Consider the following 22,373-nt stretch of genomic DNA (forward strand, 5'->3'; position numbering starts at 1 on the left):
TTTTATGAACAATTTTAAAACAGTGTGGGCAGATTCTATTTTCTAAAAGGTTTGGGGGGTTGTAAATCGTCCTGTTTCGATCCAGATCTAAAACTAGCTAAAATGCGACGGTGGTCCCTGTATTTAAAACATAAGGAGCAACAACGTTACGATCATGAAAGTTTCTTAATGTATTGCCCTTAACGTTATGTTTATCGTTCCAAAGCTCTGTTCTCCAGCTCAGTTCATCTTTGTTTACGAGAACGTTTTTAATATGGGCAATTTTCTTCTTTCGGGACATTGGAGCAGTCATAATATTCATAACATCATAAATATTAAGTTTACAGGCAATTTTAACAACTCCATGAACTTTTACATAGTAACCATTTTCTTCATCAAAGCGTTACAAGTACTGTTATTAAATCTTGGGGTAGTCTAAAAACATTAGCATGTAATGTAACAAACGGGGAGGAGAGACCCATGTCTCCATTAGTGGCTATACTGGAGGTACCGTTTCTAACACCAAGAAATAATTTACCGGCTCTATTGTGGATTAGATTAATGTTTTATCCTCATATACCAGAGCCATAGATCATTACCGGCTCAACAAGACTTTCATACAGTTTCATAAAAAACATCATAAGACATACACCCAACAGAATAAGACAAAGCATGGCTGGCAGAATTGTACAACTCTTTCACAGTTTCACATATCTAGATGCTCGTCAACCCGTAGTCCCAGATGACGATATGATTCTACATAGACCAGTGTTTGCCCAGCGTAGAGGAATCTGTTTAATCTGGTTAATCTGACTGTTGGAATATTATCTATGCATTATCCTGTCTAAAAATCTAGATATATTTACAATATCATGTATGCAATTTTGAATCATTGTAATCCGGAGTGGTCTTCATATAAACTTCTTGACCAATCCGCTTCATGTACATTTTCAGAAAAACATAACATAACATGGGAATACCGTTCGAATTGAGCCTCGCTCAATTTCCCTGTGCGCTGTGATTTTTTATTTATTTTTTTTAAATGAAAATTTTACAGGGACTAGCTGTGCTACAACACATGTTAAACCATTTTTACAGTTTTGTCTAATTTTAGCGATAATGAAAACTGAGTAGAGATAAGATATATTGATGAACAACGTCTTTATTACAGTTAGGAGCGACGCTTAGGTGTATGTTGTAACACCATTATCAAGCAAGTGATGTTGTTCATCCACAGATCTTATCCTCTCTCAATACTCCAACTTCTAAATTCCTCGCAAAGAAGATAATGATACTTGTTTTGAATCTTGCCATCGTACAAAATATTCTTCGCACAGTATTCAAGAAACAATGTAATATTAATATCATACCACGCCATCAATATATGTTGTGCAATATTTGAGAGGTTGGCGCCTGTCGGGACGGTGTGAGATGCTAAAACTGTTCTTGTATAGTCTAGTATCCTTTGGCTAGTGACAGCTACCACTGTTTATTCCCATTCAAGTTGCTAACGGTGTTTCATCTAAACAGTATTATGGGAACGGAAATTAAAACATTACTTCATTCGTTATGCTACCATTTTTGAATATATGTCCATGAGATTAATCTGTTCATTTTTCCGTATTTTTATTACGGAACTTATAGCTTTGTGTGGCACAAACGATCAAATAGTAAGATGACTACAATTAAAGGGCATTAATAACGAGAGGCTGTTCACATATATGTACATCATATATGTATCACGCGAATCATTTCTGATTTTACTCGACGTAAGTGCTAGAAACGTTACCTACTTCCGGCGCAGCGGATCTAGATGTTGGCGCTATCTAGATTGGGTCCCTGACACATGCAGCTCTATTTGATGGGTGTATTGTACTTAATAAGCTGAACTTTTATAAATCTATTTTTTGCAAATATATACTGGTCACTCCAACTAATCATTGTTACTAAAATATATAGGATTGTTGTCTATAACGTGTCCATTCGTATGTCTGTTTTACGTCTGTTCTACTAATTATTGACACTAAGAAACTCGTACAATTTTTTAAATCATTACTAAATGTGTTGTACTTGTCTACATCTGAATTGAAAAGTGGGAGAAAAGTTGCTTACTGTATTTTGCCGCCTTTGATGGTTCTGATGATCAAGATGACAACGTCAAAATCTAAGTGTTCAGGAGTCGATGAGGATTCAGGAGTTTTTGAATTGATGCAGAATCAAGGTTGGGGGTTATTATAGGCCTAATAGTGCACCACGTGATTTATGTCCAGGCCCCCGTGACATGCAGTTGTCATGTGACATGTAATTAACTAATTGAATTGCAAAAACAATTCCGACAGCAAATAACTGCATCCACAACAACAATGCGTGGATGCAAAGAAAGAAACCATTTTAAACCCCTTTCTGTATATTTGTATTTGTATTCCTTTCTGAAACTATCATTCTACAAACAGTTGTGTTCACCGCCCATTGTGATACTTCTACTTAAAAAAATAAAAAAGGATGTTTATTTAGTCATTTGACATGCGTTCATTGTAAACAAGGATTAGTGTGAAAGGATTACTAAGTCATCCAGTATAATGCACTTCCTCGATTAGCATAATTAGAACAGAGTTTGTAATTAGTTATATCCTGACTCCAGTTAACCAAGGCAGCTACATCAGTTGTGATTTATGAATTTGTGGAATCTTAATGAAAATAACGACCGCCTGTCACAAAAATGCAAACGAACATTGAACACGCACAGTTGCAGATTTTCCTTTCGTACATTTGAGGGTGAACGTGAAGGAAGCCGTGCAAGATGCTTTACAGCGATTTGTCTTCAGAACACATATTGAGCTCAGGTAAGTTTATTAATGATGATATTTTCATCCATTCATAGATATGGCGATCATGAGCGCTGACACTATATGTATTCGCAATAGAACATTTGGAAGACTAGACACAAATTGAGTCACAATATGACAACATCAAATCAAAGAATTTGTTTAATGCAACAGATTTAAGGCATTGAAATTGTACATTATTATAAAATACATGAGTGTCGCTACGTCTCATGTCAAATACATCAATGAATTCTTTATAAAAAAAAATAATTTAATATTACTATGAATTTATAGCTAAAATTATGGAGTCTTGCATGTCGAGCCAACAAACTATAGTACATATTATTCACCTTGGAATTTCTGTTTACTGTGCTTGCGGTGGGGTCAACCCTATTCCCAAAATGGACAGTTCCAAATACTACTGCATAAAATATCAATGCCAATTTGGAGAAAATTACCAAATGAATGAATGCAAGTAAAACTTAATCCAGGGAAAAAGAAAACTGTTCAATATCACGTCAAAGTGTGCCCAAGTGCAAAACCTAATCTTAAAATGAAAGGACTTTGGTATTAATATTTCAGTCAGATTATGATATTGGCGAGTTAACGAGGTAAGCCCTATGATTAATTGTCTTAAATACCTTTCTGGTGTCCACCGCCGTGAACCATACTCAATCACTCAGATAAATAACCCCTTTTACATAAGTCATGAACAAGCATATATATATTGCCAATATTTTGCTCCCATGTTTTGGATAATTGTACCAAAGAAAAAGAATTAATCCTAGAATGTCTACACATTAATTCATTACGGACGCTGAAATAATGCCGATGAGACGTTAATTTTTACCTCGCCCACTCACTGATTATGGACTATTTGTGGGCCAATAAGAGGTACAAGCCACATGAAAATGTAGAGTGAGACCAACGTAGCCATTACACCTTTTTACAAGATGGAAAACATCTTTGCTGTAAGTGTTTACATATAAAGAAATCTAACCAATTCACAGGCTATACGTTGTAGAACTGAATGCAAGTCATTCCTACCTGATACCATTAATAATTGGAATAGTCACCGGAAAAAGAGGATTATTAAACTTAGACAATGTTATATTCAGTTAAGCCATGATACCAGATTTTGTCACTTTAAACTTCCATCGGCTTAAAAAACACATCTCAGATAACACATCATGCATGCTCTTGTGGCTGTCACAATGGTACACTGCATTCATTTTTACACATGCCCCAACTACAATATATTTAGAAACGATTCTATTCTAAAGGTTAAGTGAGTTTCTAATCAGTGGTTTATTGGAAACAATTTGAACAGTGCCTAATTTAGCTATTTTGAAATCGGCCATGTACATCCGACGTTCGGGTGGATTTGCACATATATAATAACTAGTAGTAAGACTTAATACATACTTTGAGACACGTATTAAGTATTAAAGAGTTAAATAACTTTTCTTAGGAAACCCCTTTCCATCAACCGCACTGTTGACCTATCTTTTTTGTTCTGTTTTGATGTATTGATGTATTATTTAATACAATATGTATATCTCCCCTCATCCCAATGTTAATAAAAGGAAGCTTGGTGGGGACTTTTGGGATATAAGAAATGAATACAGACTGCCATATTGTCTGAATGTCTTAACAATCACCGGGTGTGACCACGTAGACAGGATATCATTCGGGTTTCTCATAATTACTCCATGAGCATGCTTGGTATTGTAGCTTGGGGATATTAAATGTAAGTTTGTTATCAGAGGAGATTGATAGTGAACTTTTAGTACCAGTTAGATATGATATCTATATGACTTCTTTCTGTTTGACAAAGGATTAAGGGTATATGTGTGGGTAATCCTTCCACGCTGATGAAAGAAAGTCACTCTACTAGTTCATGTAATCTACGTCAAATAAGATCAGAACACATGCATTATTACAACATACTCAGGATACCAATAACAACGAAATGTACAAATTAACAAACATGATCAATATTATTATTACATGTTAATGCCATGTATGTAAATATAGCTATATAAACATATGTTTAATTTTTCAGCTTGTGTGAAGTCGTCCATAAATACAAGAAAACGTATATTTTCCCAAAATTATATTACCGTCAAAAGGGCAATTATATTCATGTTACATTTTTTCAGTCTCTTTTTTAATTCGAATGACGTAACATTTATGTTACTTTGATTTTATTAGACCCATGTTGTTGTTACAGACCCAGGGATTGACTAGGTTCATTACATGTCATAAAAGTGCCGGGACATAATATGGTGGCAATACATTCTCTAATTAACACCTGTCACAAAGGGACGGGCAATTTGGGTTTGTCCTCAGGGAATGTGTTATGCAATTTGTGTATTCACGAAATAACATTCAACAAATTATGTACATGGTCCTGTGATGTAGGATTGATGCATTCGTACTTTTTATAAATAAATGAATTGCATTTTTTTTCTTAACCGTGTGCGAAATACGCATAATGTCGGAAAGCGCAAGTTAAATACTGACTTCATCCCAAAATAAATCACAAACCCTCTCTTATAATTTGTATATTATTCTATATTTTAATTATGTAAATCACGTTCCTGTCACTTTTAAAGTAGAATACGTTAGTCACTCAACCAATTCCATTATTATTTTCCCAAAGATCAAAGATTAAAGCAGTTATCAAGATTTATTTTCCATATCTTTAAAAATACTTAATCTTTACATTGAAACTGCCATCATGATGTATTATTATTATTATTATTTTTACTATTATTATTGATGTACATATGGTTTGCACCCAACCATGCGCGTGCCAAATTATACAGCGTCAAGCTTTTAGACCGCCAACTAAGTTTTCCAAAGTAGAAATTAAGCCAAATGAATATATATCAAGTTTCCTTTTGCTAGAACATATGCATGCTGTTGTGTTTTTTCAAGGTAATCTTCGTTCTCGCATTGATAACAATATTTAAAGAACAAGTATTATAAAATATAATACGGGAATATATTACACACGTTATTTATGCATCCGGTTGCTCATAATACAATTTTCCCCAAGGACTACCGTTTTACAAAACGCGATTTTCCGCATTTCCGCCGAGATTTCACATTATAACAATGTATATCTACAATGAAACCGACAGCTCAGAACAAACCAAATTCAACACTTTCAAGTAGTGATAAAATAGTTTTCATCCTCTGTGCAATCCACTCTGTTGGCATATGTGCACGAGAGCATGTTACAAAACACATCGCGGCCTCCCCGTAAAACAAATCCAAGCTCAAACACTTTCAATACAGAAGTTATCGCCCCCGACAGCTAATCCCCTCTGTGCATTTGACCATAAAGTCTACTCACATACCAAGCACCGCGCCAGGAAAAGTACCAGACGCCTCAACCGCCCACCCGTCAATATCATTGCAAGGACAGTATGTACTCCCGCTAACAGTGTGGAGTACTAATTAAACCTTCCAGTAATGTTACCCGCCACTAAATCAGTTTTTTGTAACTTGCTGATACTATTTTGCACATACAAAACATTTATAGAGCAATCCATAGCAATTATCCTCCTTTACCAACATATACAAAGAAACACAGTGCTCAACTTAAAACACTTCAATTTGCACATATATCATAATTATACACAAATACATAATAATTATCTCCCTTTACCAATATATACAAACAAAACAAATTTGGATACACCATATATACAAATTTGTATATTTTGTATATGTCATATATACAAACTTGTATATTTTGTATATATCATCTTTCCAATCTTGTATATCCTTTGGAAATATCATCTTTCCAAAGGATATACAAGCTTGTATATATGGATTTTTTTTGCAGTGCATCAGGACACTGTCCTGTTACTCTGTCAAATGTACAGGAGGGTGTCTTACAGTGTCGGGAACTGCAGTTGCTGGCACAGTTAGGGCCGTACATCATACTGGTACACGCTGAATAAGGCATAAGTGAAACTGGTGTAAGTTTAAAAGTAATTCAAAGAGAGTTCTCATAGCTGCAGATGTGATTGAAACTATAACATCTGTAATGTAAATTACACCCTTAACAAACTGTCATTCATTTTAGAACATAAACATTACTCAGCTTTCAATTAATTAATATCATAAACTGACGTGCAATACAAAGTGTATGGAAACATGGTTTTAGTACCAAACACAATTTACGTTCATGGAATAATTGATGGGTTCCACTTTTGTTACAACTCGTCTCAAATTGCTCCGTCTTGGCGATGCTGCTCTGTAAAATGATTTCTTGGATCAAACGTTCACTGCATAAGAAGCATGATACCTGGTCACATAGGGATATGAAAAGGCGTCCATGCAACAAAAAGTCATCAGTCAACGTATGTTGTGAGAGAAAATTCACATCTGACTCTTAAGCAGGTGTGAATAGTTTCACAGTCTGTTGGGAAGTAGACATATTTATATCTTAAATTGTAATGCCGATGCCACCATAATGACAAACTACTTCTAATAAGTGTATGCAATGTTAACACTGAGTTGAATCAACTAACTATATTGTGCAATTTAATTTATTTGTATAAATTCAAATTCAATAGCTGTTCAATCAGTCCTTATGTTGAACCTAGCACAAATACGAATATGTTATATTTACTTAACAATTAGTATTGTTTATTATATCATTATGGTACAAGGTGACTTACTTCTGGAGCAGTCTATTTCTGTCCATCCATCTTCACACCCATCAGGACACTTTCCTGTCACTCTGTCACATGTAGAGGAGGGTGTCTTACAGTGTCGGGAACTGCAGTTGCTGGCACAGTTAGGGCCGTACATCATACTGGAACACGCTGAATAAGGCATAAGTGAAACTGGTGTAAGTTTGTAAGTAAAGAGTTCTCATAGCTGCAGATGTGATTGAAATCATAACATCAAGGGGCCATCAAGTTTTGGTGCAGGCTACTGTGTTTGGACCAGCACAGACTGCCTCGCCAATGCTATTTAATGCTCAAATCACTAGACCGTTCCTGTCACACCACATGGGCTACTAACATTAAGAACAGCTTGTTTAAATTAGGTTTTGGACATGTATGGTTAACACAAGTTGTTGGCAATGTGAAGATATTTATTCATCATTTTAAGCAAAGATTATGATCATGATAACCTTCAACAATCATGGTGTAGTTCTATCAATAGTGTAGTTGATACCTTTTATTATAAACATTTTAAATGTAGAAAAATATCTTACACTCCCCATACCAGTACATCTGAGAATATGTATGACTCGTTTCAGATGTAGCAAGTTTAAAAGTCCAAGGGCTAAGAGAACTTAAATCGATTTCTTTATTGGCATGCGTAGTTCATGCAATCAGCCTTTGTCTGAATGATTGGCCCATGGCCTTCTTACTAAATAAACTGTCTGTCTGTCTGTCTCATAGCTGCAGATATAATTTAAATTATAACATATGTAATGTAAATTACATCCTTAAACAAACTGCCAATCATTTTGGAACATAAACATTATCCAGCTTTCGATTAGTCGATATCATAAACTGACGATCAATACAAAGTATATGGAAAGATGTTTTTAGTACCAAACACAATGTACGTTAATGGAATGATTTAGAGGTTCCAATATTGTTCGACGTAACGTAACTTGTTACAGCTCGGCGCAAATTGTTGCGTTTTGGCGATGCTGCACGCGTAAAATGATTTCATTGATCAAACTTTTACTGCATTGAAGCAAGATAATTGTTCTCATATGGATATAAAAAGGCGACCATGGCAAAATAGGTCATCAGTCAACAGTAAAACGCCCAGGAAGGCGACAACATCGCCTGCTTTCTCATCGAGTGAGAGCAATTTGTGTTTTGAACTTGTGGAAAATAATCAACTTTACGACGATCACCAGGTTCATGCGGCGTGACAGGGTTACTGGAAGGACATGAGGCAGGTCATGATCTGGAAGACTCCGTCACAACCATGGAAGACTGCTGTCTCCTCACCTTGCACCACGGTAACAGGTTCCGCAATATAAAATTATCTTATGTGACTGCTCTTTTGCGTACCTGTTGTTTCGTGGTTGTTCAACGCCCCACTCAGCCATACGACAGCCATACGACAGCGGTTTGTAAATAATCAAGTCTTGACCAGACAATCCAGTGACTGACATGGTCATAAGCATCGTTGAACGCCATGGGGACACGATCACGAGGCAACATCGACTTCAGCGTTTGCGTCTGGCACGTAGAGTTCAACTTTGGCAACGTGGGAACTAGCAACGTGCGTTCTTTCTGGATCTGCTGATGTGACTAGATAATCCGGCGGCGTGCCAATCTCTCAATACAAAGAGGTCAGATTATATAGGGACAGAGAAGGGAATGAGGAGCAATTACTGATATCGTCATTAAACGCCTAACAATCCTTGTCCGACGTCGTGTGTACGCATGCATATCTGGACATTGAGGACAAACACGCTACTGAATCATTGATCTGCATTCAGTGACAGATATTATCATGTTTATTCACGCTTCTTCTGGTGTTTTGCAAATTTCTCCCATGGTTATGAACCGCGATGTTGCCATTTGATTAGTGTATATAGCAGTACTTCTATCTCGTCAAATGACTATATTTTCCAAGTTCAATGTTTGAATTTTTTTTTCGATTTTACTATTTCCGAAAACTGATCAGAAAACTTTCATCCATTCTCAGTTTATATCACTAGACTGAGTTAAGTGAAATGTTTAAATCACCACCATAAACTGTTACCAATACAAAACATTCATGAAATGTGTTAAGAAACACATGAAGCAACATGCCTACTTTGGAAACAGTCAGTTCCCATGACACCACTTTCACAGCCATCAGGACACATGCCAGTCACGTGATCACATGTGTCAGATGGTGTCTTACAGCGACGCCTCCCGCAGTACTTGCTACATACTTCTCCATATCTCCCAGGATCACAGGCTGAAAGGGATGATGAGCAATGTGTTTACTTCGCTAATATCGCTACATTCTTCATAATTACAAAGGTATATATTTTAGCATTTCCGAATTTACATTTTTTTTGATAACAGAGCTATTCCGTAAGAGAGGCCAAACATTAATACAAACTTTTCTTCTTTTTGCAAACATAAACGTTTATAGATTCACTAACTTTGGATATGAGGATCCCCGGCCACGTCCGACCAAAAGACGTTAAAAGATGGTACTTGTTGTTACCCTGTCTGGCGCTCGGCATTAAGGGGCTAAAACAAGGACTGTTCGGCTCGGAGTCCGTATACCGTGTCTGAATGGGGTATTCATGTTAAACTGCGGTATGGTATCTCAGTGGGCTAGCACTATAAATCGGCATCAGTCCGGACTAGTACAAGCAGCCACACACACAAACACACACATGTGCATGCACGTCGCTATATAAATGCAATAATCTTGGTCGCGACGTTAAACTGAATTTCACCTCACCTCACCTCCATATCAGGTGACTGTATGAGAAGACAACAAAACGGAATAAGTCTTGTAATTTAAATCAAAAGTCCTTGATATGAGTCAGTGTCGTCAGCTTAACGAACCAAAGACTTGTTGCGTCCAAGCAACACGGATGCTTGTATGAATTGTAATACATATCTTTCAGTCAGCATTTTGTATTTGAACACTAGCTGTATTCAGCTGTAGCGTTATTACACTCGAATCGTGATGTGATAATGCTTTGACGGATTGATGGAGCGTATCAAAACGTGGCTTTTGACATTAGGACGATTGAGCTATGAAACACGACGATTTCCGGAAACGAAATTGAAATTATGTTCTGTAATAAACACATGTTGTAAAGTATCCACAAAAGTGAAACTACCATTACGATCATATGTTTGCATAATGACAATGACCTGAAAATAGAAATCCTTTTGTTGAGTATGTACGATACGAGACGGAACAATGTAAACGTCCAGAGCTGTTCACAATGTAACCACCAGAAAGCCGTGAAAGAATCGACATTTTAGCTGTCGACTTCTGCTATCCAGCAACGTGAACGACTCGTGATAAATGGAAACCACAATTAATTAAGCAGTGAAAAATACATGACAATAAAATAGTATGTACTGTGCTTAAACCATTACCTTGTGTACAATCTGTTCCCAGATACCCCGCGGCACATCCTCCAACACACTGCCCTTGTATCTTGTCAGGACAGCTAGAGTTCATCTTGCAATGGCGGTTAGCGCAGAGTTGGCCACAGTCAGCTCCATAATACTCAGGGCCGCATGCTAGTATATAGGACTGTCATATTCAAATGTATGCGGTGTCAGGACCAGTTATGGGATGCAAAATATGAGACAAGGTATCTGCTATCTACATGTACGTGTAATAATAATTGTTTATTTAATGTAAAACACAGTACCTACTTTCAATTCATGTACAGAGGGCTACTTCATTGGGTTTTTTTGTACACTGAAGTTAACGACATTTGTTGACAGCAGGGCTCAACCACGGCAGACACGTGACAGAACTGGGCAATTAATACACATTTTCAAAAATAGTCCGTATGAGTCGAGACAAATATTATGTATGATGTGTTATGACATGTTGCGATAGAGGCGACTAACAGGATCGGGTGGTCAGGCGTGCTAATGATGCATATCATCACATCCCTATTGCGTACATCGGTGCTCTTGATGTCAATCACTGGATTGTCTGGTATGATTTACTGAGCACCGTCATATAGATGGAATATTGCTATATAAATTCTTTAATCCGCATATCTGAGTAAGAAAGTGACATAAAGCAGACAATATATTGACGATAAGTTTAGTTTGTTATATATGCATTCACACACATACACCGTAAATGATGACAGGGAGCGACAAAAATTGAATCAACTGTAAACACAGATCATTTATAAAATCAATTAAATCTAATTTGAATAAACATTACCTTGAGTACAGTCTGTTCCCTGATATCCAGCCGCACATCCACCAACAAACAGTCCTCCAATGACGTCACAGTTGGAGTCCGACTTGCAGTGACCACAGGATCGGTCACAGTTTGATCCATAATACCCAGAAGCGCATGCTAGTAAATAGGAACGTCATATTGTTACCTACAAAGTTACCTGGATTCCTTCCTGCAGTGACGGATATTGCATCATTGGTTATAGTTTTCTTGATAATATCCAGAGTGGCGTGTTAGACTATCTATCAGTCATCTCTTAATGTCACGTTTAAGTAAAGTGTACGTGTAATAATGATTGTTTATTTAATGTGATAAACAGGGCCAACTGTAATCATTATGGACATAGTGGCCGACATTTGATTCAAAAGTGTTTTATTTACTCATCCCTGAGGTTTGTAACACATTATACAACATGGCGGTAGGTCAACATGTGAAAAAGATCACATGTGTAAAGTGTAAAGTGTGGCACATGCTCCATTAACAAACTATTGAGTTACCACAACTAGGCTTGGATCAATACTACGCGGGTTCACATCGGTTCCTCATGACAAGACAATAAATATACAGTAAACACAGTAGTCCGACTCGATACAACTATCTTGGGTTCTTTGGGGCATAAGGTAATTGAACCCAGTTCTCCAAAGTGACGTGTGTGATGTGGTTTAAATCCTTCCAAACTAGTTCACACATATGGACAACAAAAAAATATACTAATTGACGAATTGAATGAGTGAGTGAGTATGGTTTTACGCCGGTTTTAGCAACATTCCAGCAATATCACGGTAGGGGACACCAGAAATGGGCTTCACACAATGTACTTATGTCGGAAATCGAACCCGGGTCTTCGGTGTGATGAGGGAACGCTTTAACCACTAGGCTACCCGACTGCCCCTCATTGACAAAGAAAAAAACTGAAAAGTAAGCTACGTAATATCAGTTGGTAAAATATATAAAGTTGTATTTTATTGTAAAATGACACAATATTACTACTTGGTATTTTTAAAAAAGAAGCTTCTTTAATATATATACTAATTCACGCCCAACAGGTTACTTACTCCACACCTGTACTTCAACAAAGTCTAACATAGGACCAAATCCATCATTATCAGTCTCTGTGTATCCAGTCAGGTAGCGCCAGGTCCCGGGACAGGTGACATTCAGCACATCAGGGATGTCTGTACCGTTAGCACGTCCTGTTACACTGTGACATAGATTTCCTTCTTGGGGATCAGAGGAATTTGTCATTGATGTGTAGAGCTGCACGCCATTACGTCTTTTCTTGTCTGAAACAAGTATAAATATATGCTTTTCTTCCTGTAGGACATACTCCTTAATGAAACTGTTCTGTCTTCTCCAAACGTGATTTAGGTTCTAGCAGTCATCAGTTTACCGATCCAACACTGAGGCATAGTCTTGTAAAATATTGGACACAATTGAGGTCCAAAATTTAAAAGTTTATTACTTCTGCGCACTTCTGTGTGCATGGATGTATTTGATAAAAGGCTACAACAAAACAAAACGAAGGAATTACTCCTTATGCAATAAGGAAAACACACTTAGAAAAAACATATGTGGGCACTTATACTACCGTGTGGTCGACTATAACTTTATATAAATTTGAATCATCCTAGCATAGCATTTATACTGAAAGAAGCGTCAGAGCAATCATTAAGCTTCGGCAAACATCTATGAAAACACTACGTATGGATTTTAAGTGCGCATCATAGAATTTACACGTGGTTTCTGGGCCTACCTTTAGAATACAGTACCACAAACTTATCAATCACAATACCCTATGACGTAATTTGTAGTATTTTGTTGCCAGTCACACCGGCGAAACAATGCTATGTGACGTCAGGGGTCATCGAGTGTGCATAAGCTCCTCCCAGTGATCTATCATCTCTAGACAACAGTGTCATTAAATACGCCCAGCGGTGTTTAGAGTTTGGAATATTTGTTTACTAAATACAGCCTGTGGGGGAGCATTTTAAAGCAAGCGCTAGTTTACGAAAGCACTTGTATTTTTTTTATATATTTTTTATTTCATTTTTTCTCGTAATTCAAGTGGATAAAATGGTTATAAATGGGAACTAATATACATATATTTTTCGGTTCATTGGTTTTTCAATTTTTGGCACAAGAATGCAGTTTATTAGGGATATTATATTGGCGCTGGACACTATCCCCGAACTCTGTCCTTAGCCCTTGGATTCCCTTTACGATCAGGTACCCGTTTAGTGGCTATTATAGATTGTATTGCGGCTCCTAATATTCTTCACACAAACACGTCGAGTAAAAAGGATGAAACGGTTTTGTGTCAAATATTTTGGCTACTGGAAACTGACGTCCTGTAACACTCACACAAGCCACCTTCACTGGTGGCTACATTTTTTTCAGTACTGATTCAAAAGCAAGCTCATCGTTGTGTCGTCACTAGCCATACCTATTCCTCCCTCGTTCCCCTACATCATCGTTACAGTGTTCCCTAACACACTTTTCTGTCACCAAAATCACCGGGCGAATTATTAAATACCATATCATTCATGCGTACTCGCGAGTTTGACGCCTGACGTCTGACGCCTGGAGCCGTTTTCAGTTTGCACCATATCAGCTCATTCCTAACCACTCGGTATCTTGTAGATTACGGAATGGGACGAGTGTGCCAAATGGCCTCAGGATCGGTCGAAAGTGTCCATAGGCTAAAGTCACGAGACACCATGCCTACCCGTAACCTTCGTAAGTGTCCGTCACCTATTCGACCCCTTTCGTTCAGTTCCGTAACATCATAGGCATGACTAGGTAAATTTGCAGTGTGGACGTAGGTCAGTCGGTAATATGTCGGGCTAACAATCGCGTCGAGTTCGCGTCCGACGGATTCTCACTAAAACTGGTTGCTTGTCTTTGAGACATGTCACCTACGGCAGAGATCGTCTTCACGAGAAGTTGTGGTAAGGTACTGTATTCTAAAGGTGCTCCGCTTTCTGTTGCTACATTATGCTAGAATTTTCACACACGGAATAAACACAAATTATAACATAAGTTGCATCCAAAACATATCTAAAATGTTCCTAACGATATAATTAATAAACTTACACTATGGATGGCTGAAGTTCGCCTTGATATAGCATGCAATGCTAAAAGCCAATGTGGGAAACCCACACCCACGGGACCAATGTCGCTGTTGCGACAGACGAACGTTCTAAAACTACCACTTACGGTCCAAAGCGAAGCGTATGATTGAGTACCACTAAATAAAATATCACTGTTACGTGTAACGGCACAGAAACATAACCGGACACGCTATGCTGTGTGTTCATATTCAGTTTGGATAAGCAGGTCAGAATTATATTTAGAAACCACTGCGTCCAGCTATAGCACTGAAGGTCATGTCACATTATATTTTGCCGATATTTCAGTGCCATGAGTATTTCCAACAATTGTATGTCACACTCTTGGATGATCAACGACGGTACTATGTTGAGCTGTGTGCCGTTGTGTTGTGTGTTTTGTGCTGCAAGAACATTTGAATTTGTTTCATAAACATTTACGGATAAGTGTTAAGCTAAATATCCAGCATTTGTAAGTGAACGTGTCAAAAAATCACGAAAGAAAGCTACGATGGGAATACAGGTACAATACGTACTATAATGTAAACATACCAATGAGCAAATGACAAACTATGTATTTTCTTGGAGAATGTTTAAAAGATTACAAGTCAAACCTGAATTGATTTTAATGCCAATATGAAGTCTCTCTTCCAATTAGCAAATAATTAGCGGACATAGCCGAGGGTCTGCTTGATGAACAACTCCATATCATGGTTTTATCAACACATCACATCGACAGATTGGATATGAGAATATAATTTCACCATGTGGTATGGTTAAAAATGCATTTCAGATTATAATATAGGGTGGCGACGATTTATCAAATGGATATATAAATTTGTTATTTACCTTGATGAATTTCTAAATTATCTCGACGTGAATTGCCTTGATGTCCCAACTGTAGACCTCTCGCCACAATCACGTGACCCAAAATTAATTATTTCATTGCCACGACTTATTCTATTTGGTAGACCATGAATCGATTAGACGGATGACGGTTCCTTCGAGCATATTGAAAAATGTAAACGCCATAGAACAATCAGTCACGTCTATCTGCAGAAGCGGATTCCATAGGGCGTAAAACGGAAAATATTGAAAAATTGAAATTGAAAAAATCAAAATCTGTGATGACACCAGGTGTTTACGAAAAGTGCAAGCACGTCTTCTTGATTTACCGATAGAAATCGCCACTCACAGAATATCCCTGAAACAATATGTGACAGTGAGTCAGGTGGGGCGAAACTCAATATGAAGGTTCAATAGGGGATAGCATAGCGCATCGTGTTTACAAGCGACGTGTCATTTTGGTCAATGTGTACTGAATGTCTGCCGCGAAATATCTGGAATGACTTTAACAGGCTTCCGACGGTGAAACCTTCATTGAAAAGATCAGCAATCAACGTGATGTCTTTTTCCATGAAATATGAAAGACATGTACATGCTCAAAAGAATTGAAGCAGTTTGATGAGAAACGTAGGCTTAAGCTAGAGCTGATGTTATATTACTAGACATTAAAATATGTTAAAAGCTTAATTTGGAATTGTGGTTGGATTTGGATTCCGTTGGGGTCAGGTTTCCAATGTAATGATAATTACATGTCATGGCGTTCCAGAAACCATTTGTGAATGTGTTTACTAAATGTGTTTAAAATAAAATACGTAAATGAGTCTATACATACAGAATGTATTAAAGTACAGGGTAACCAGTGCTGACTGTACTTGTGTTTGTAGATCCACCTTCCACCAGGCGCTTAGTTCATACGGTTTGGTGACGGCTGAGTACATGTAATGGTTTGCAAGAGTTACTCCATCGACAGCTGTACTGGCGGGTTGAGGCAGCTTCCAGGCTGAACTCATCCATGCGGGTTTGTTCTCAGCAACGTTTGTTCCAGTACCTGATCAATAATAATTAAATGGTAAATAAGCATATGAAAGATGATAACTGCAGGTGATTCTAGCAACGATAACATCATGAACAGCTGGTGTTCGTTAGTATGTATGTATTTTAAAGATGCGTTTTGATCAGTATCATTTACTACTAAGCCCTAAAAAACAACGGACTTGAAACAGTCATCTCTGCAAACATTGTGTGAAGTATCAAACGATTTTATGAACAATAATTTTTCACACGTCTCAACATGTCATGGTACTGCAAACTGTTCAGCTTCATTTTATATATTTTATATGTCCATAAACGATACGTGTTCGACTTCTTGGTTATTTGATCGTTGTACCATATACATTGTGATACTATATCAAGTTGGTTACTATAACTTATACAGTATGTCAGTATGTATGTGTTTAACAGGCTTACAATGATTCAAATACATGTGCTTGATGATTAAAATGTGCAGTGTATGTGGTCGTTATTATTATTATTATTATCTCCATTTAGTTTGTTTCTTTGTGTGGGTTAATCCATTTAATAACATAATGTAACAAGCAGGGGAATAGCTGTAAACTCTACTGTTGTCAGCCGAAGGGGTTAAGGGATGTAGAGATACACATGCGTCCGTTTTCACCGACTAACTTCAGCATTGCATTAACAAATACAGATGTGTCCCTGCGAGTACAAAAGTCCGCACCTACTATTCATACGTCAACAAATCTAATAAACACATGTCAATGTCTCACTTCTGAGCCTAGTACAGAAGTACTGGAAACACGTGGTGGCACGTGGTCCTATGCTTAAAGTTCGGGACGTAAATCAGTTGAAGTTAAGCAACGTCCGTCGCGGAGGGTCCTTGGTTGGGTGACCGCCTTTCGGGAACGTTGCTCCCGAAAGTTTCTAGGTCGTCATCTTGGACAAGTGTCTTTGCTGGAAATGTGCTTCTGTTCCCCAGCAGTGAATGTGATTGTTTACCTTCTTGTGCCTAACAGACGAGTTGGGTTGTACACTTCCCAGGAAGCTGAGAATGATTCTTGACTGGTGTGGTTTGAAACATGCACAATATAAATAGCCTATTATTATTTTAACACAATGGTGTCTTTGGAAGAAACTATATGTGCAACATAACAATACCGAACCACATAACAATATTTGTATATATTTAACTTTCAAAACATTGTAAATGTTACATAGTATGCCAAACAGAGCAGGGTGATTTCATTTATTTCATTTATATCAAAAACTCTTCTCAGTCCACAATTAATTCTTTCTTGAACTAGCTCATTTATAAACACCTCCGTCGGGACACCGGGTTTAAAAAAAGTCCATAATGGTCGTAAGAGGCGACTAAATGGATCGAGTCGTCAGGCTCGTGATTTGGTTGATCGCGTGTCATCGTACTCTGACGTCGTGGGTCGTTGTACGTACAGGCCGACGTTATAGAGCTGGAATGTTGCTGTGTGCTATGTGTTATGACAAATGTAAAATAGACCTCAACAAGTACCATTATTCAAACTGCTATTGGTTATATACCCCGCTAGTTTGCCTTTTACACAAATGGAATCTGTTTCGGCGGACTATGAAGACTATTATATTCCTTGATTGTTGTATTTATATATTGAAAAAATATGTCCCATGTAGAATTAAGAACATTTTCAACACATGCAATATTCGTCTGTGATACATACTCTAAATATAGCTTACGTCTAGTTAAAAAAACAAACGTTTAACGAAAACCTATGAAAGCACTTTAACATGGTGGTCTTTCTCAAACCAACGACCGGAAGACGAACATATTACCATCTGTTACACCTCCATAACGAAAATCTGTCGGTGACTAATTTAATATGTCATGTGACCCATCCTCATTTAAAGATAGATTAAACCCCATCACATTTAGTAACTATCTAGGGAGTCCACTGTGAATATATGATAATAAACATCCCTTCTAAATGCAGTGGGACAGCCATTCCTCCAGTTCAGCCTTCAACAAAGGCGTAATTGCCTTATCCAACATTAAAACTATTTCTGAATAAGGTTTGATTTATTAAACACTGGTGAACTGCAATCCATATCAACGAATTGCTCTTGTTTATAAAGCGACAGAGTCCTTTCCATGTCCCTTTCCTAGTTAAGACACTTGATTGATGTATCATTGTCACCTCTGCTTATAGGTCCTGAGAGTGCTGAAACTAATTTTCACTGTGATCAATAAACGCTGCAGGACATCCGTACCCTTTTCAAGAACACCTGGTGTCATCACTGATTTACAGAGGTCCTGTCATGTCATTTTCACAGCTCTTTTGCCCTTTATGCCAATTGGTGTATATAAACTGATTCACAAAATAAACGCAAATTAAGTTCAATTCATTGAACTGTAATTCAAGTGAATGTTCAGTGTACAGAACGTACTTGTATGACGCTATACAGTCTAACCGAATGTTGTATACATATACAGTGTCTGAAATTGTAAACCCATAAAATGCAATCAGTTGTTTGTTCAGTGTTCAAAATATTCAAAATGGCAAAATTTAAAATTGCAAAGAGACCCTCATACCCACTTATCGCACCGATAACTGCTACATAAGGTGTACACCAAGACCTTGGTGTTGGCCATGGGAATAGATTGGTGGCCCGAAGGTATGTGAGTGGTCTAGATATTCTGTGGGAAGCCCTGTTTGATTCTGGCAGTTAGGGGAAGGGTGCTACCTTGTTGAATGACATAAGTTAGTATTCGCGCAAAAAACAAAACGTGGTTTCTTGGACTTGGTCAATGACGACATTCTGGCAAGTAATCTGGGAAATAATAGAACCAACTGCTTCAGGCCAATTGCTCGTAATATTAGGGTACCTCTCGCATCGAGAGCACCAAACGCGTACACTGCTGTCTGTTGTGGAACATTAGAGGCAGTATATTGTCGCTATGGTTTACATTGAGGGCATTAACAACCATCTGTGTACACGGGCTAGACATCTTATACTTTGCAGGTGGTATTTCGCGCGACACATGTCGACAGTGACCGATGAATGGGTAAAATAATGTGTTTTGTAATCAGGTACCGAACACCTGCGCCCAAAAAACATTTTGTGTATGACCTTATATTATCTGTAGCACGCTGAGTATGTGAGGTCATGTTTACATCATCACACCAGCTTACACATTAATGAAATGCTCGGGTGTTTTAGGTCTGGTGTCATGCATATGTCTTGAACAGCGATTGGCGGTGTTGGGTTTTAATGCAGCTTTGAAAAATATTTCTGTCACTAAACATGTATGTCCTTTGCTGAAGCATCGTTAGTAAGTTTTAGTTCATTTGTAAATTTTCCGAATTTTGTAAATACTTGTTAGCATTTAAGGGTATATAGATTATCCGACATTACAGTGTCTGTGTGTACCACGAACATAAAATCTTATTCACATTTCAATTTTCTAATAACCTAGGCATGCAATCTTGGAACTTAGTGACAGAAATACATCTTAAATATTCTTCAGAAATTATAGATATCTTGAACTTTACGCAGAATGGCATTTTTGAAATTTTGGAGAAATCACCATACCAGATTTGCCGAATGTTGTGTTTTAAACATTGTGTTGTCAAAACGAGAAACAATGTGTTATCAGCAGGTGATTGGGTAAACCATTCATCACGAATAATAAGAAAAGGGTTCTACCACAGTATTAGTCAAAGAAAGCATTGATATCAAAAGTAGCATGCGTATATATTAAATCTCCTAAGGTGATTCATTATGAAATGTCTACTACCTTTCTTTGCACTGAGGTCGACAACGATTTATGAGTAACTCATGAAAGAGCCCGACTCAAGCATTTTGTGTAGGGCACCGCTCGTCTCAACCATGAAACCTCACCACCCTGATAACCTACAACAGGAACGCTATTACTCTGTTCATACCATTCACTGTTGTATGGTAATATATATATATATGTGTGTCCTCCCTTTTGAGTCTCGTCGCGTTACGTTAAGACGCGTGAAATATTTGCTTATCAAAAATTAATGCAATGCGAAGTAGAATCCGACAAACCGTGTTAAACGTTACGCTAACTGCACATCTATTGAGCGTGTGTATACATTTTCAGGACTGTCACTCCACGAGCCACACAGCTTCGGTGATTAGCATTCTAAGGATACGATGTTGGATATGGAGTGAGGTTGACATCAAGACAGTGGTAGCAGGGTAGCTGCCATCTCGGTCTTAATCAAGTGCGGTCAACCATGACGACGTACCATTGAGGACATCAACTATTGATTACAACATGTATATTTCGCCTAATATATATAAATGGTGTCTGGAAGGGTGTTGTACTATTCATGTCAGAGTGTGACCGGGGTCGCCTATTCATGAGTCACTTGCATAACTTGTTTCATGGGGGACATGTATGCGAAATCCTTACAACACAGACATTGCTAACCAGTGCGTCTCAGTTTAGACAAATGTAGCTAACCTTCAGTGATGTGCACATACCACGAGGCAATAGGGATATTTCCTGATTATTGACTGAGATATGCATTACTACTTTACATTTCAGCAGTAAGTAGCCCGAGTCTCGCGTATTTGTCACACAATTCACCCTTGACTAATGCAACAGACATATGGTTAGGACGTGCCGTGTTTTCTGCACTGTGCACATTGTTTCTTTCTCGATAAGTAAGCGCCACTTGTCTGGTCTGTTTTTATCAAACTTATAACCTATAATGACTCCATGGGAAGAGAATCCTCACACAACGCATTTTTCCTTCTTTACAGATTCGAAAAGAGCGAAAAATCTTCTTGAAGAAATGTTTAAGATGTCTCTTAGTGGTACTGTTTATGTTTAAGTAGCTGCCAGCTCGCCGATGAAAATGATGAAACACAGCCTTTATTTTTTTATCCAGAAAAGAATTAAGATCTCATCTGTGTTTCCATACAATATTTGTTGTAGAATTGTAAAATTGCGAACTGAGACACTGAAAAAGAAATCTGATTCTCTGAGTAATGTAGACTTTCTCACAAACAACCTGTATTCCCTACATGCTCCAACGTCTGCATTCGGCTGAAGTCTTTGTCATATACCAACATTTTAGGCATCATGTCATGTGTACACTGCATTTCATCATGTACATGTTGGCATAGAGTATATCATAGACCATTATATCTTAATTATCATTTAGCTAATATTACATGTTTGTCGTGCAATACAACATGGACCTGTGTTGATTATATACTTTATATACATTTATAGATATCATGTTATATCATATGACCAGGTGTTTGTCACGTGTAGATTGTGTTTAACAAAAGTCCTCATGTAGGTACAGTCGTACGTGTACATCATTATGCAGGTAGACTGTTCATCATAGAGCGTCCCTCCTGTGTATGTTCGTGTATGTATCGTAGAATACTTCCAAATTGGTACTTTCTGGTGACTCATTAAACGCAACTTGTCTTGTTATTGTTGGCAGTGGCGAGCCGTCGATCAGCCCATGCTGACACTCGAGCTGCATGTACCTCGAAATTACACAGACACTTGGGTTGGATCGCGGGCCATGAGGTGAAAGTGAACATTCCACTCTGTTGACATTACTTTCAATCAAATGATATCACTTCAAGTCTAATGATATCACGTCGA

General features: G+C 37.7%; 2 protein-coding genes across 2 annotated transcripts in view; both read right to left on the minus strand.

Annotated features, from left to right (window-relative positions):
- The window catches only part of LOC124147611 (multiple epidermal growth factor-like domains protein 10), a 305,895-nt gene that overhangs the window by 224,581 nt on the left and 58,941 nt on the right, over positions 1–22,373 (minus strand). The window contains exons 5-8 of the mRNA XM_048400597.1: positions 11,736–11,873; positions 10,922–11,068; positions 9,624–9,770; positions 7,505–7,651 (exon numbers count right to left, since the gene is read on the minus strand). Coding sequence (XP_048256554.1) covers positions 7,505–7,651; positions 9,624–9,770; positions 10,922–11,068; positions 11,736–11,873 — 579 coding nt within the window. The remainder of the gene's footprint in view (positions 1–7,504; positions 7,652–9,623; positions 9,771–10,921; positions 11,069–11,735; positions 11,874–22,373) is intronic.
- The window catches only part of LOC124125410 (multiple epidermal growth factor-like domains protein 10), a 344,612-nt gene that overhangs the window by 112,626 nt on the left and 209,613 nt on the right, over positions 1–22,373 (minus strand). The window lies entirely within an intron of this gene.

The sequence above is a fragment of the Haliotis rufescens genome, unplaced genomic scaffold (genome assembly GCF_023055435.1).
Source record: "Haliotis rufescens isolate VD_foot unplaced genomic scaffold, xgHalRufe1.0.p SCAF_2, whole genome shotgun sequence".
Taxonomy (NCBI): Eukaryota; Metazoa; Mollusca; class Gastropoda; order Lepetellida; family Haliotidae; genus Haliotis; species Haliotis rufescens.